Source organism: Amblyomma americanum, chromosome 3 (genome assembly GCF_052857255.1).
Source record: "Amblyomma americanum isolate KBUSLIRL-KWMA chromosome 3, ASM5285725v1, whole genome shotgun sequence".
NCBI classification, from domain to species: Eukaryota; Metazoa; Arthropoda; class Arachnida; order Ixodida; family Ixodidae; genus Amblyomma; species Amblyomma americanum.
The window spans coordinates 158,812,961-158,826,149 of NC_135499.1; the positions used below are offsets into that span (position 1 = coordinate 158,812,961).

A 13,189-nucleotide genomic window follows, 5' to 3' on the forward strand; every position below is an offset into this window, starting at 1 on the left:
TTGTTCCGAACACTCTTCTGCGCACAACGGATGATATGAACGTGAAAGCCGCAACTGCACCCGCGAGCAGTAAGCAATGCCTTCGCATTGTAAGTGCCATGATTGCTAGTCATGCAGTATGCATGGCAAGCACTGAGCAGCAACGTGCGACCTGCATGTCAGCAACACCACGATCACCAGTCCTGTGGTACACACCGTGAGTAATGAGCGATAGCACACGACCCGCTGTCAAATATTCAGCAATTGCACATCGTATAGTATGCACCACAAACATTGAGTGGCAGCATGAGTACTGAGCAGTGGCGTGCAGCCTGTACACCACTGACATTGCGATCACCAGTAGTGCGGTAGATACCGTGAGCAGTGAATGGTGGCACATGGCTGTAAATAAATCCCATCAGCTAAAAACACATCTGCGTGAATGTATTTCCTGTGCTTCTGCAAATGGATTTTCATTTTTTGATAATACATACATTTTTCGCAAACCCATGAGATTTTTATCATTGAGATTCCACTGTAGTTGCTTTGTATGAATGCCATATCTCAAGCAATATGCATATATCAATCTAATACAATACATACTTCTTCCCAAAACTCTGATAAGGTATATTGTTGCATTCTAATAGATTAGTGCACTGACAATAGAAATTTTTAATATTACATGTGCAAACATTATGCCAGCATGCTTTACACGGGGAACATAAAATATCTGGTATACGAATTGGTCACAATGTACAACACTTGAGATAACTTGCTAAGAACATTTTACCAAGCGCTAGCTAAGAACTAGCTGACAACGTACCGTATATACTAGTGTATCAAATTCTCTTATCAAATTTTCTCAGGTGTGGGTTATACATGAATCAGGCCTATAGGTACACATAACACACTGTAGTGCCACTGCGACTACTGCGTCAGATAATTAAAAAGCTGGCGACAGATATGAACATTTTATTTCCCCATTCATCGCCGCTTTCACGCTAATCACCGTCGAATGAGCTCAGCTCATCGGCATTCTCACCGCTGTTGGACTAGCTCGCCTCATTGGCGTGCTCCCAAAGCTGGTCGTCCTGTGTGCCGTCCATGGCGTTTGACAGCCCTGTGACTCTAAAACTCTTTGTATGACGTACGTTGGTGTGACTCTAAAACTCTTTGAGATGATGATCGCTGACACTGAACACCACACGTGCAGAATTCAAGCGCACGCTTGCTGGAGGGACGCTGGCTTCAATCGCTCTGTCAGAGTTATTCCGTGGTTGCCCGCGGCCATCCACTCGGTGTAGCACCGCCGAAATTCCGTCTTGAATGGCCGGCCAAAGCAAACATCGAGCGGCTGTAGCACACTTGAGAGGGCACCAGGAATTACGGCAAAGTCCGTTCGGCAGTCTGCCAGCGGAGTCTTCACTCGGTTTGTTAGGTGCCCTCTAAAGCTGTCGAGCACAAGAAGAGCTTTGCGGCGTAGTAGGCCTCCTGCTCGGTTCTGCCAGACTGTTTTCAGCCAGTCTATGACCAATTCGTCTGACGTCCAACCTTTTTCTTGCACTCGGACTACGATACCCTGGGGGAACTTCTCTCTTGGTAAGAAAACGCACGGTGGAAGCTTCCTTCCATCAGCGGTGATGCAAAGCATTACTGTGCACCTTTGTCGTTCGGCGCCAGTAGTGCGCACGAGACACTTTTTGCCCCTTTGGCTTCCACCATGCAATTTTCAGGGGCATCGAACCAGACAGGGGTCTGACGAGCATTGCCTATCTGTGACGAGGTCGTACTCATGCTCCCTCCGAAGTGCGCTGACAAAGTGATGAAACTTCATTATTTGGTCCTCGTATTTGGCTGGCAGTGTCTGGCACAACTTTGTTCGATTGCGGGTCGAGAGTTGGTGCCATTTCATATGCTGAAGCCACCCTCGACTGGCTTTGAAGTCCGCAGGTCGAATGTTCATGTGCTGAGCAATAGTGATTGCTTACATGCGGATCATTTCTATAGGCACCGTGAAGCTGTTACTCCTTGTAGTGCGAACGTACTCAACGAGGTCCTCTTCAAGTTTTGGGAACTTGCACTGCTTCCCATGGAAAGCCTTCCAGGTTTGGGTAGTCTCGGCGAGGTCTTGCATTTGCATACACCAGCAGCGAACACACTTTTCGTGTATTCACTGCTTCACACTTTTCGTGCCCGGCCTCCCGTTTACCGTGATCCTCAGCGTATTTTGCCACCAAATTTGAAGCCTGCAGTGTAGGATCGTCTGCGCTTGCCCACTGCTTTTTTGTTCGTGTTCAAAAGCACGCAATCTGCCACACGACAGTGCACTCAACACAACAGATTCTGCAAGCAGCCCTCAGACTTCCAAAATAAGCACCGGATAACAAAGACCAAATGGTGCTAGGCAAGGCACCATGAAAACTGGAAACAGAAAACCATGGAAACGTCGTGTTGTGCAACGATGATGATAATTGATGTGGTGTGGGAAAAACTAACTGCCGCCATCTTGAGCACTTTGTGGGGCCAGGCGCATTTTTGGCACGTTTTAGTTTGTTTGTTTGTTCTTTCAGAATTTTTGCAGAGAAAGTGGGGAGTGCAAGCTATACACCAGGGCTGCTTATCCACGAGCATATATGGTATGTCATTCCTCGCCATGAAAATTGTGTTTGAGAAAGCTTCTATGCAACTTGAAGTATGGTTGTTTTTTTTCTCAAAAGAAATAATGCTAACAAGCGTTTAAACAACAGTTTGTTTGAACTGCACTACATTAATAAAAAAAAGTGTCCAACAAATCACTCAGTGCAGACCACTAGTAACGATTACAAAACATTACAAACCAACTTTATAGCTATTCGACTTCCTGTAAGCATAACATCTCATTCTGTTACAGCCATAACAAATCACAATAAGTACAAGCTAAGCATTAACACTAAATATGCTATCTCTACTACACACCTCTAATAGCACACAAATTTTCAGGAATGAATATGCAACTATTGCCATAATAAAATGCGAGATCCAGAAGAAACCTGAAGGTTACCCAGTTTCCTTGAGGTTTTAAATTTCTTCCATGAGGGTGCTCCTTCCCATGTATCTGCCGCTTTGACAATCATAACACTTTTGTTGCCAAAGTTTAACAGCACAACCCTGCAAAGCTTTGCAACACACCTTTTGATCAGATTCAAAGATAGGTCTGTACTACAGTTAAACGGTCACAGAAATTGACACAAAGTGCACAACATGATAAAAAAAAAGAGAGAGAGAGAGGTGTATATAATGCGCAGTTCTAAAGCAGCTTTCACTTGAATGGTATGTACATGTTACCACACAGGGGAATGAAAGAATCATAGCTGCATACCACAGATCTTTGAGAAAAAGGTAGAGCAAGTGATACAGCCGGTGCTGGAGGCAGAAGTGGACCATACGGTGCACAAAGTCTTCAGGTGTGATTGCCCCAAGTGGCGCGGCTGCGAGCTGAGATGGGCTCAGGCCAGCTTCACCCAGGAGACCAAGGAGTGCCTCGAAATCTTCCAGCGTGTCCTCATCCACGTGCCCTTCCCTATGCAAGGTGCCATGAAGGGAATGAAATTAGACTGAAACCTTACCCCACCTCGAAAAATTCTTTTGGTGCACACTGCCAAGCATTCTTTCTACGAAGCCTAAGGTAATGTAAAAGCTATGTGTGGCACATTTGCTGCACTAAAACATTGCTGTAAATGTCTTGCTTTAAAAATATATATAATATGCCTACATCCACAATTTTTCAATGAATTTCAGTGTTTTTTTTGCTCTTGTGTTCTTTTTTTATTAGTTTGAGTTTTGTATGCCATTTTAGCAACAGGTCACCAGTGCTTTACGGAATGACCATCTCTTTATGCAAATGTAAATTTATTCTGTAGCACATAAATTATGCCACATGCTTTTGCAGTGTGTCAGCGGAGCCATAACGGCACCAAACAAGGATTCAGTGCTAATTCTTCCCAAATGCACAATACTCAGAAACTCTGCAACATGTTCACAGCTCCACTCACAGCAAAATACCATCAGTTATTTCAGAATGTAGTTTCTTCACTTTTTTTTTATCAATATTGTCACTGACAAACGTAGCAAGAAGCGGGAAACAGCCATTTACTAGGGCGAGGCTTGCCGAACCGCCGTGCTCATTCGAGACAGAAGACGACGTTCGGCCACGCGCTGGGAGACAGGTTTGGCCACCAGGTGGCGCCAGCAGAATGTCAGCAGTGTGGCAATATTAATTTTCATGAGTGAGTTAATGGTTTTCTTTCAGTGATATAATCTGGTATTCCTGTGCAACCCTTTAAGAGTTTATCTTGGCCTTTTTGTCGGCACGAAACGCACAAACGATCAAACTTAAATGCCTGGAAGCACAGTATCACTATTAAAAACGGTAACCAAGGTAAATTAAGCAACCGTCACACAAAAACACAAGTAGCAGTTTACTTCCAAAAACTGGGTTGTGATATTGTCATTAGGTTATTATTACACAGGGGTGAGCGAGAGGATGGATCACCACTTGGTTTGCATGTAGACAGCAGCAATGGAACTGCTGCTGAACCATTGAGGTAGCCAGTACATGACACTTTTTTGTGACGCTTATGCATGGTTTTGTGACAGTGAACAAACAATGCTTCACTAGAAGATGGTGAGATATGAAGCCTCCCAGCCTTCAGGGACGTGTAAGGTAGCAACACAATGCTTCAAAGTGCACAACTGCGCCATCCAGTTGCACCACTGTCTCATCCTGCTCCTGGCTTCCATACGTTGTCAATTTTCTCTTTTGAATGTGTGCAACTCCCGCTGAATAGGTGGCTAGCTGCGGAGTCAGCATGCAACGCATGCAAAACACACTGAAAAGGTGAGCATGCAAAGCGTCACTGATCTTTTTCCATTAACACCGAACCTCAAAAATTGAATTCTGAACAGTTTCAATGAATTTTTTCAGTTTAAACCTAAAAGTCCAACCCCTAGCTATGATAAAACATGCCTTCAGAATGCTAAAACTCAACCCGTTGTGTACCCCTGTCACACGGGCACAGCTGAACTCCTTTCAACTCCCTTCAACCAAAGCGGTCTTTAGGTCGAGGAAAATGCGCCCAGTGTTGCATGGAAGTCTTTAAAGGAAGGAAGTTAAAAGAAGTTCCCAGTGAAAGGAGATTGATCATCTTCAATGGGTGAAGGGAGTAATCTCATTTCCAATGCATTTTACTTCCGTGCAAGTAAATAACCTTCTCTGCAATAATTTTATCTTTACTAGAAACTATAGTATTAGTTTTTAATTTTTATCACATAAAATAAGTATTCCAGCTCAGTTATGTTCAATTCTAGCAACTGCACTATACATTCAAACTACGCGTTTGACGGCTTGCCTTGACTGTCACACGCTTGCTTGCGCCTTGCACGCGTAGCTGTGTAGCGCTATGATGGACAATGCATTCGTGCAACCCGCGCAGCTTCCTCCACAATGCCCCACGTGGTGTTCAGCAGGGAAGACAAAAGCACTGTGCTGGCAACATGCTCTTTTTTTTCTGCAAAAATGTTAGTTTTTAAAGGACTATAGGCACCTAATTTTATTGCACGTTTTCTTCTGTCAAAGATGTGTTAGGCATTAAAATACATGGATTACAGGGAGGTATTTGCCTAGAACCGCTAAATAATTTATAATTGAATTTCTTCTCCCATGCTGTTTCGGTTTTGGTTTCATCAACTGAATGAAGACTGCGACGTCAAGTTGATGTTTTGGTGACGTGATCCACAAGAAAAACAGAAATATAATCGCTGCTATGTAGTTTTAATTCACTACGACATTTAATCTGGCCTCTTCCAAGACCTGGAATGACAAAAAGTGACCTGTCAGCGATTATCACGTGCCCAAAACATCAACTTGACATCAACAGTCAGCGTTGAGTCAATGAAACTGAAACCGAAACAGCATCAAGAAGAAATTCAATTATAAATTATTTAGCGGTCGTACACGAATACCAGAGGGTGCTCCATGTATATGAATGTCTATGTCTAACGCATCGTTTGAAAGAAGAAAACACGCAAGCAAAAACTTGGTGTCTATAGTCCTTTAATGACGTCTCTAGAAAATTACATTTTGTGAGAAAAAAAAGTACCACAGAAATACCATTTCAATAGTTTTGAACTTTTTCTTTTGTCTGTTTGTGCCGGAAAACATTGGTTTGTGCTAAATGAACAGTGCCTAATTGGCCCCTGGTAGCTCCTCTGAGAAGCTCACCACAGGCCGTGTGACACAGCAACAACTCCTTTGAGGCGAAACTTCTTTGCACTCCTTTAGATCAAGGAAGTTCAAGGGAGTACCTAATCGGCTGTGTGACAGAAGTTTTAGTCATTAGGACTGGCAGCTAATGCACAAAACATGACATGCATAACAAATTGCAAACACATATTGCCGACTGACACCTCTATCTTAAGCAAGAATCTTTGAAGCCCCACCCATTAAAATAATACATGACCTTTCACTGCCACACTATAAGCATCTATTTGTGACAGAGAGGGAGCATTCCTATGGACTTCCAAATGATCAGTAGGAATGCACAGCCCAGATACTGATCTGCAGCCCATCGTTGCAAACATTTAAAACTTGAGTTGGGCTCAAACACAACATTGTTTGGAAAAGGCGCAACTATTTATGCATGCTGAATTGTCACTACATCAAACGGCATGCATGCAATCAATGGGAACGAAGGTAATCAAGCTCTTTGACAATTTTTTCCTGTCATTAATTAGCTGTTAACTACCTCTTCTAAACATCCCTCCACGTTTTGTGCTTCAGCTAACAGTTCCCTTTGCTACGCATCAACTACCTCAAATATGATCACTTGTCCCTTTAACGCAGAGCTAAGAATATTCGTTTGGATTTGCCTACCTTGCCAAAGCTGCTAAGAGCATGCGACGAATGTGTGTCATGCAGCCAGTCTCTTCCACAGCTTCGCATGGCAGTGGATTGGCCAGGGCTTTCTCAAGCAGCCCATATTCGAGCAAAAGACACCAGGACTCATTGCCAGGCCCCAGGTGAACATTGTCTGTAAGAAAAGGAAATTGATTTAGACTTGCAAAACACCTCATTCACCAAAGGACAAAACAAGCAGGCAAGTACTAGCGTTTCTGTAGCTCCTGTGCCAGCACAAATGCCAGATAAATCCCTGGTAGCAACCACTTAAACGAAAACATTTTACACCGCCATGTTAGCTAACATAAGAGATAGCAATGGCATTGCTGTTTATTTCATATACATTAATTTGCAAAATGTATCATGTGCATTACTTGGGCGACACTGCTAAACCCTAAATAGCTAGAACTACATCCTGCTCAAACTAGCCTGCAGACAAACAACAATTAGAAGAAATAAATAACAACACAGTCGACTGCCACTGAATTTCAGTTTTGGAATGCTAGCTGTCGGCGAAATGCGGACACTGGACATCTTACAAGTTTTGTCATGCTTAAACCGAGTGCGACAAAAGTAGCATTCCCAACCAATGATTGCTCAGTGCACATAAAGCTACCAGAGCTGCCAAGTCGACTAAACACATTGGACAAACACCATTTCTTCACTACTTGTCTGGGCATGCCTGTAAACTGTCCCCTTATAAGCCCTCGACTGCATGCTTCGATATTTCCACCACCACTTGACCATATACCATTTAAATCCCACAAAAATTATTCCATACACACACATCATTTCACACAACTTGAGATATTTAGGAGGAAGAGTAGGAATAGATGTCCTGTTTTCGGCTCCGGATTGCTTATCAAGTCTGTGCAAGCGTGTAAATCAAATCGGTCAAAGACAAGTTGGCTGCACCATAAATCATTGCGAGTGGTTCGTTTCTTGCGCTGAAGGTGTCGTGTACTCAATTCCCTTGTCTTGTGGCCATGTGTACGTAGGCTAAACCAGCAGATGCGTTAATAAAGGATTATCAGAGCACAACTACAATGTGAAAGAACGAATTTCAGGCCGCCTGGGTATTCACTGCAGAGATTGTAAATGCATACCCAAGTTCAGCAACACGAGCATGCTTCGCAGGTGCGATGAACAAAACCACCCGAGAAACCACTGAGGGCCAAAAAATCGCGAGCCTAAAAGAGCGCTGTGTCAGCACTCCTCCCGTGGTCCTTCTGGATAAGGAGTTACATTTCCTATCAGGAGCTCAGTGATAATGGTTTTCCCCGAGTGATTCTGTTCGCTTATCTGTCTATCAGGCTTTGTTGTTCCTCTTGTTGTTTGATACTTGCTGTATATTTGCCCAAGTGTCAGAACAATAAAATCTTCAGTTGTTAGTCAGCACCAATATGATGTTTCTTTTCAGACTAAATGCGCAGTTCCAATCTTGTTAATATTCAGGCTTAATCGTCAGGCTTCCAGCGAGAGGAGGCACTATGTAGCAGTAGTGTCAGTTAGCTGATACAATGGTTTCGATTTCTATGCCATTTCATGATGCTGAACTAATGAAGCCCACGCTATCGGAAGCAGGACGATCGCACCTCCCACGATGTTGGCACAGCAAAAGCAGTAGTTGGCTGCTTTTAAAGGAAAGTAATTGTAGCTGCAGGAAGCATTGACACCGCATCAAGTGCTGCTACACAGAAGACTGGATGAGGTTAAGAGATCCTGTGGTTACTGCCGCCGGACAGCTGAAATAGGCCTCTCCAGCCAAGCTCTACAAGAGACTCTTGGGCCAGCATTCCCAAGGAGCTTGCCAGTCATGCTTTCAAGAAATGTGGGATATCAAACATGGCTGACGGTACCGAAGTAGAGTTGCTATGAAAAGGTACCTCTGACAAGGAACTTACAAAAGAAGACGGCGTGACAGACGAAGACAAAGGAGGCACACAAAACGACAGGACCAGCACCTCTAAAACATGAAAGAGATATTGAGCTTCCAAAAGAACCAGTTTCCGTTTCAAGCAGTAGGAAATGACTTGGGACTGGCGAGTAGAGACAGTGATGAGGTTCAGTGCGGAAGCTTCGAAAAAGTAAAGGGCCCATTGTAGAAAAAATTTCTTCAAGCAGAACTCTTGTATGGGCTAGTTGGTACATCAGATTTACAAAAGAAGACAATGCGACAGACGAAGACAAAAGAGGCACCGGTTCTGTCATTTTGTGTGCCTCCTTTGTCTTCGTCTGTCGCGCCGTCTTTTTTTGTAAATCTGATGTACCAACCAGCCTGTACAAGAGTTCTACTTGATGACAAGGGACTCTTGGAAGATGGCACATGCGATAACGACGATCACTAAAGCCATAACTCACAGGACACTTCTGGAACGCCACACACCTGCGTGCATGCGCATATGCTGGAGCCGGTCTGCAACTGCACATGCGTGCGTTACAAGTCACAAGCCCGCATGCACACGCACACCTGAAGTGGCACACTGGTTTGCACCAATCGGAGAACCACGTGGCTCCCACGAGTGACAGGACGAGTGTGAGCTGCTCTTTTCTTCACAGCATAAAATTCTCTGATCAAGTGTCAGCGCAAGAGGGGAGCGAACCAGCCTGACACATGGAGGTACAAGCTCCTTTCCAACACCTGGCATGGGGTGGCGCTCCGTGTACACCTCGCAAGTGTCCATTGAGTCACCGAGTCAAGCAGGAAATGCAGTGCAAATAAATGCTTTTGGCGAGCTTTTCTCACTCGCATTATATGCTGATGAAACGTTTTCCTGTTTCTGCTATCCCCAAATTACACCTCGTATTATGTGTGGATCCACATTTTAAGCGCATTTGTAAGTTATAAAGCATACTTACCTCATTCAAAAAGTGAATGCAGACAGCACGAATTTTACAAAAAATGGCACATATAACTGAACAGATCAGGGAGCAAATTTTCTTAATCGAGCCTCAACTCTATACTGTACATGCACAAAACTGCAAAGCAATAGATGGTCAGGGCACCAAACTCATAATACAAAGAAGCAGATCCTGATTGACCTCTCAATATGTTGTACTAATGATTGTGGATTTTGAGTTTAAAAGCAAAAATGCATTTGTGGTCTAAAAAAAGAAAGAAAGAAAGAAAAGAAAGCAAACATAACATCTGTGACCAGATATTACCTGTACTGGTGGTTTGGGGATGAAGGGACATGACAGACCTGCAAAAGCTCAACAGCTTTACACAATCTCCATGCAGAATAATAAAAACTGCAAAGAGACCAAATCTAGACACTGTGAACATCAAAGTGTGGGCATGTGAATTTCTGCCAACCACAAAATTCAAAAAAAAAAAAAATCCGTTTGCATACAAAACCAGCACAATCTCTTGTAGTTCGGATTCCACTTTTGTGGAGACCGAAGCCTAACAGGTTTCAATTCTATGTAATGTGCCCCTGACAAGGACGTGTGCATGCCGAACATCGCCGCAATGTTAAAGCATATATATTTTTATCAGCTGCTATAGGTAAAACAATTCTTATGTGAAAAGAAGACCCATATAGCACAAGTCTGTTAATCACAATTAGCCATTAAAAACTGGCCGGCACCAACCTTGCGAAGCAAGCACTGCATGGCCTTCTGTTAACACCCTGTCAATGGTGTCAGACTCCCAAAACTTGAGCCAACAGGGAGCCAGTCGACAGTAGGGTGCTGTCAAGCCATGGTTTGTCGCCATGTTTGAGTGAAGGCTCAGATCTGGTGGCTGGCATGGTTTCACAGTGGGAACTGCTTGCTTGGACCCATATGGCTGCTTGTGCTTGGCAATGGCACTAGGAAACATGAAAAGGTATGAACAGGCCAACACATGGATACTTCAGAGAAGACGTAGTGCAAGGCGTTCAATATTCTTTCAATACAAAAAGTATGGTGGAGCTGCCATAAAAAAAAACGTAAACCAATAAGCTCCTGCCTGTGCCACTACGTATAACAGGCTTATTCTTTCAATACAGTTTGAAGACATTTTACAAAAGTATTATTTCAGAAACCTCAAAAGACATCCAAATATAGTACCTTTTGTGTAGGTAACCCATCAAGCCAAAGGGCGAATTTAAGAAAAGGGGGTGCGGGAGATAGAGAGGAACTGCCCCTTTCCCAAGCAAGGAGTCTTCCATGGAAGGTGACATTGGCCTTTATTTATTTTATTCATTTTGATCAAGAAACAGCTCAATAAATGCATTGTTAAAAAAAGATCACCCCCCCCCCCCCCACCTCCCCAACCATCCCCTCTTAAGAGTTGCCCACAAATCAGCCCCCTGCAATGGAACCTCAAGAAAGTCAACTTTTAGAATCTTAGAGAACCCCATCCACAAGAAGGACTGCAGAGGATTTTTAAGCAGACAGTTCCAGAGACAGCTAGTGCCACCAAAGTATAAGAAACAAAAGTCTAGAACATTGAAATAATAATGTGTCCCCATTCAGAATCTCGCACTAACAATACCAGAATATAACCCACTGCCTCACCGATGCCGTGTTGCAGAAAAGCAGGCCCATGACCTGTCATCGCAGAAGACGGCTTCAATCTTGGCAGACTTCTCCAGAAGACGAGTGTCGTCATAGGTAAAGACTCCTGTATTCAAGAGCTCTTCCTTCAGCAGTCTACTGATGCCACGGTCTCGGCAGAGAAGGAGCATTTCTTTTAACTTCTCTGAGCTAGAAAATCCCTGTGCAGAATGGGCATTTAGAAAAAAAGGTGCATGAAACGTTTGCTGGCTTAAAAACAATTATGAGGAAGGATCAAAAAAAAAAATTGGAGGGGACAATTCAGCTCCTCCTCAAAGGTATGACACAATAGAGTAAAGAGTTAATTCCCATATATGCAGAAGGAGATTCTCTACTTAACATTCATAGAACTCTGGGAGTCCTCATACCCCTCCTGGCGCAGTGGTGCAGCAATTAAGTGATGCGCCACTACCCTGCGATGGCAGGTGCTGCCACCGGTGGGCCATGTCCGACCCAAGTTGCTCTTCCCGAGTGACCAATCATCAATTTAACTGCCACCTATAATGGTGGGCAGTGTGCTCACTGTCCAGAGGGCAGACTGTGATGACACCGCAAGGTCACGTAACCTGGGTGTTCCACCTGCCACAGCCATGCCTGTGATTTTTCGCTCACAATGCCGACAATGCCAACGCCGGATTTTTTGGGGAACGGGGAACACGTCAGTCACCAACAAAATGATCCAACTCTTACTTAACAACCATAAGTCTTAAGCTAGGAACAAAAAAACAGCATGCTGTCTGTTAACAATATACATTTACGCACGCCTTGGAACTATGCTTGTTAAGACATATACTGCATTTAATGCATAAAATAAATAAGAAAGCGCAACAGAACGCATGGCTCACCACATTGCCCAAGATGAGATCAGCCTTGGAAAATTCCTTTCTGCTCAAACACCGCAGAGCTTCTTGCTCTGCCACTTGTTTGAAGGATTTCAAGAGTGCTGCATGTTTTGGCCTGCCGCGACGCAGCAGGTGATATTGACCCTCAGGCACATGTCCATTGCGAACGCAATGAAGGATCACCTCCTGCACAAGAACAGTATTTTGCACCAAGAGAAATACAATGAAAAACCATTAGTCTATATGCACAGAAAGCATAAACAACAGCACTACGAAAAGAATCAAAGGCACAAAAATTTGGAATATGTGCAAGTCAGTCTTTCAACCAAACACAGCCTCGCTAAAAAATGCTCCTGCTATCGTCAAAACATCCAGCTAAGTGGAAGAACAAGAAATGAATATTCTTCTGAAGAAAGCACTGTAACTGCTGCCAAAGGTTAAAACATCCACAGAAAGGTGAGCCTACTAAGCTGTTACTAGTGGCCACTTGTACTGGTACTGAAAGAACACGCTGCAGTTGTTCCTGACATATGTTCACAGGCAGAGATAAGAAATATATCTGCACAAGTGGGGCTAAGGGGTAAGTACAGGTTAGCCCCAAAGGCTAGTTGTGCACAACAGTCACTTTCAACTTCGTGCAAAAAAAAGCCATAAATTTTATTCTCACATTACTCGTACCTTTTGCATGCAGTTGAGAAAATGGCAAGCATACAATGGTAGAACCGGCCCTCTTGAAGGCAAGGATATGTAAAGCCACTGCATACACTATAAATGATGCTGCACACTATAAATAATGCTGTACACTATAAATGACGCTGTAAACTATAAATGGTGCTCGTAATTTTTCTACAATGCAGCTTATAACTTTGCACAAGAAATGCCAGAAAGAGCA

General features: G+C 43.6%; 1 protein-coding gene across 2 annotated transcripts in view; it reads right to left on the minus strand.

The window, feature by feature from the left end:
• The window catches only part of LOC144125283 (spatacsin), a 60,724-nt gene that overhangs the window by 39,161 nt on the left and 8,374 nt on the right, over window positions 1-13,189 (minus strand). For both annotated transcript variants that reach the window (XR_013313357.1, XM_077658532.1), the window contains exons 9-13: window positions 12,301-12,483; window positions 11,417-11,616; window positions 10,508-10,725; window positions 6,890-7,046; window positions 3,338-3,538 (exon numbers count right to left, since the gene is read on the minus strand). Coding sequence is in view for 1 of the 2 variants with exons in the window: in XM_077658532.1 (XP_077514658.1) it covers window positions 3,338-3,538; window positions 6,890-7,046; window positions 10,508-10,725; window positions 11,417-11,616; window positions 12,301-12,483 (959 nt within the window). In the remaining variant the exon portion in view is untranslated. The remainder of the gene's footprint in view (window positions 1-3,337; window positions 3,539-6,889; window positions 7,047-10,507; window positions 10,726-11,416; window positions 11,617-12,300; window positions 12,484-13,189) is intronic.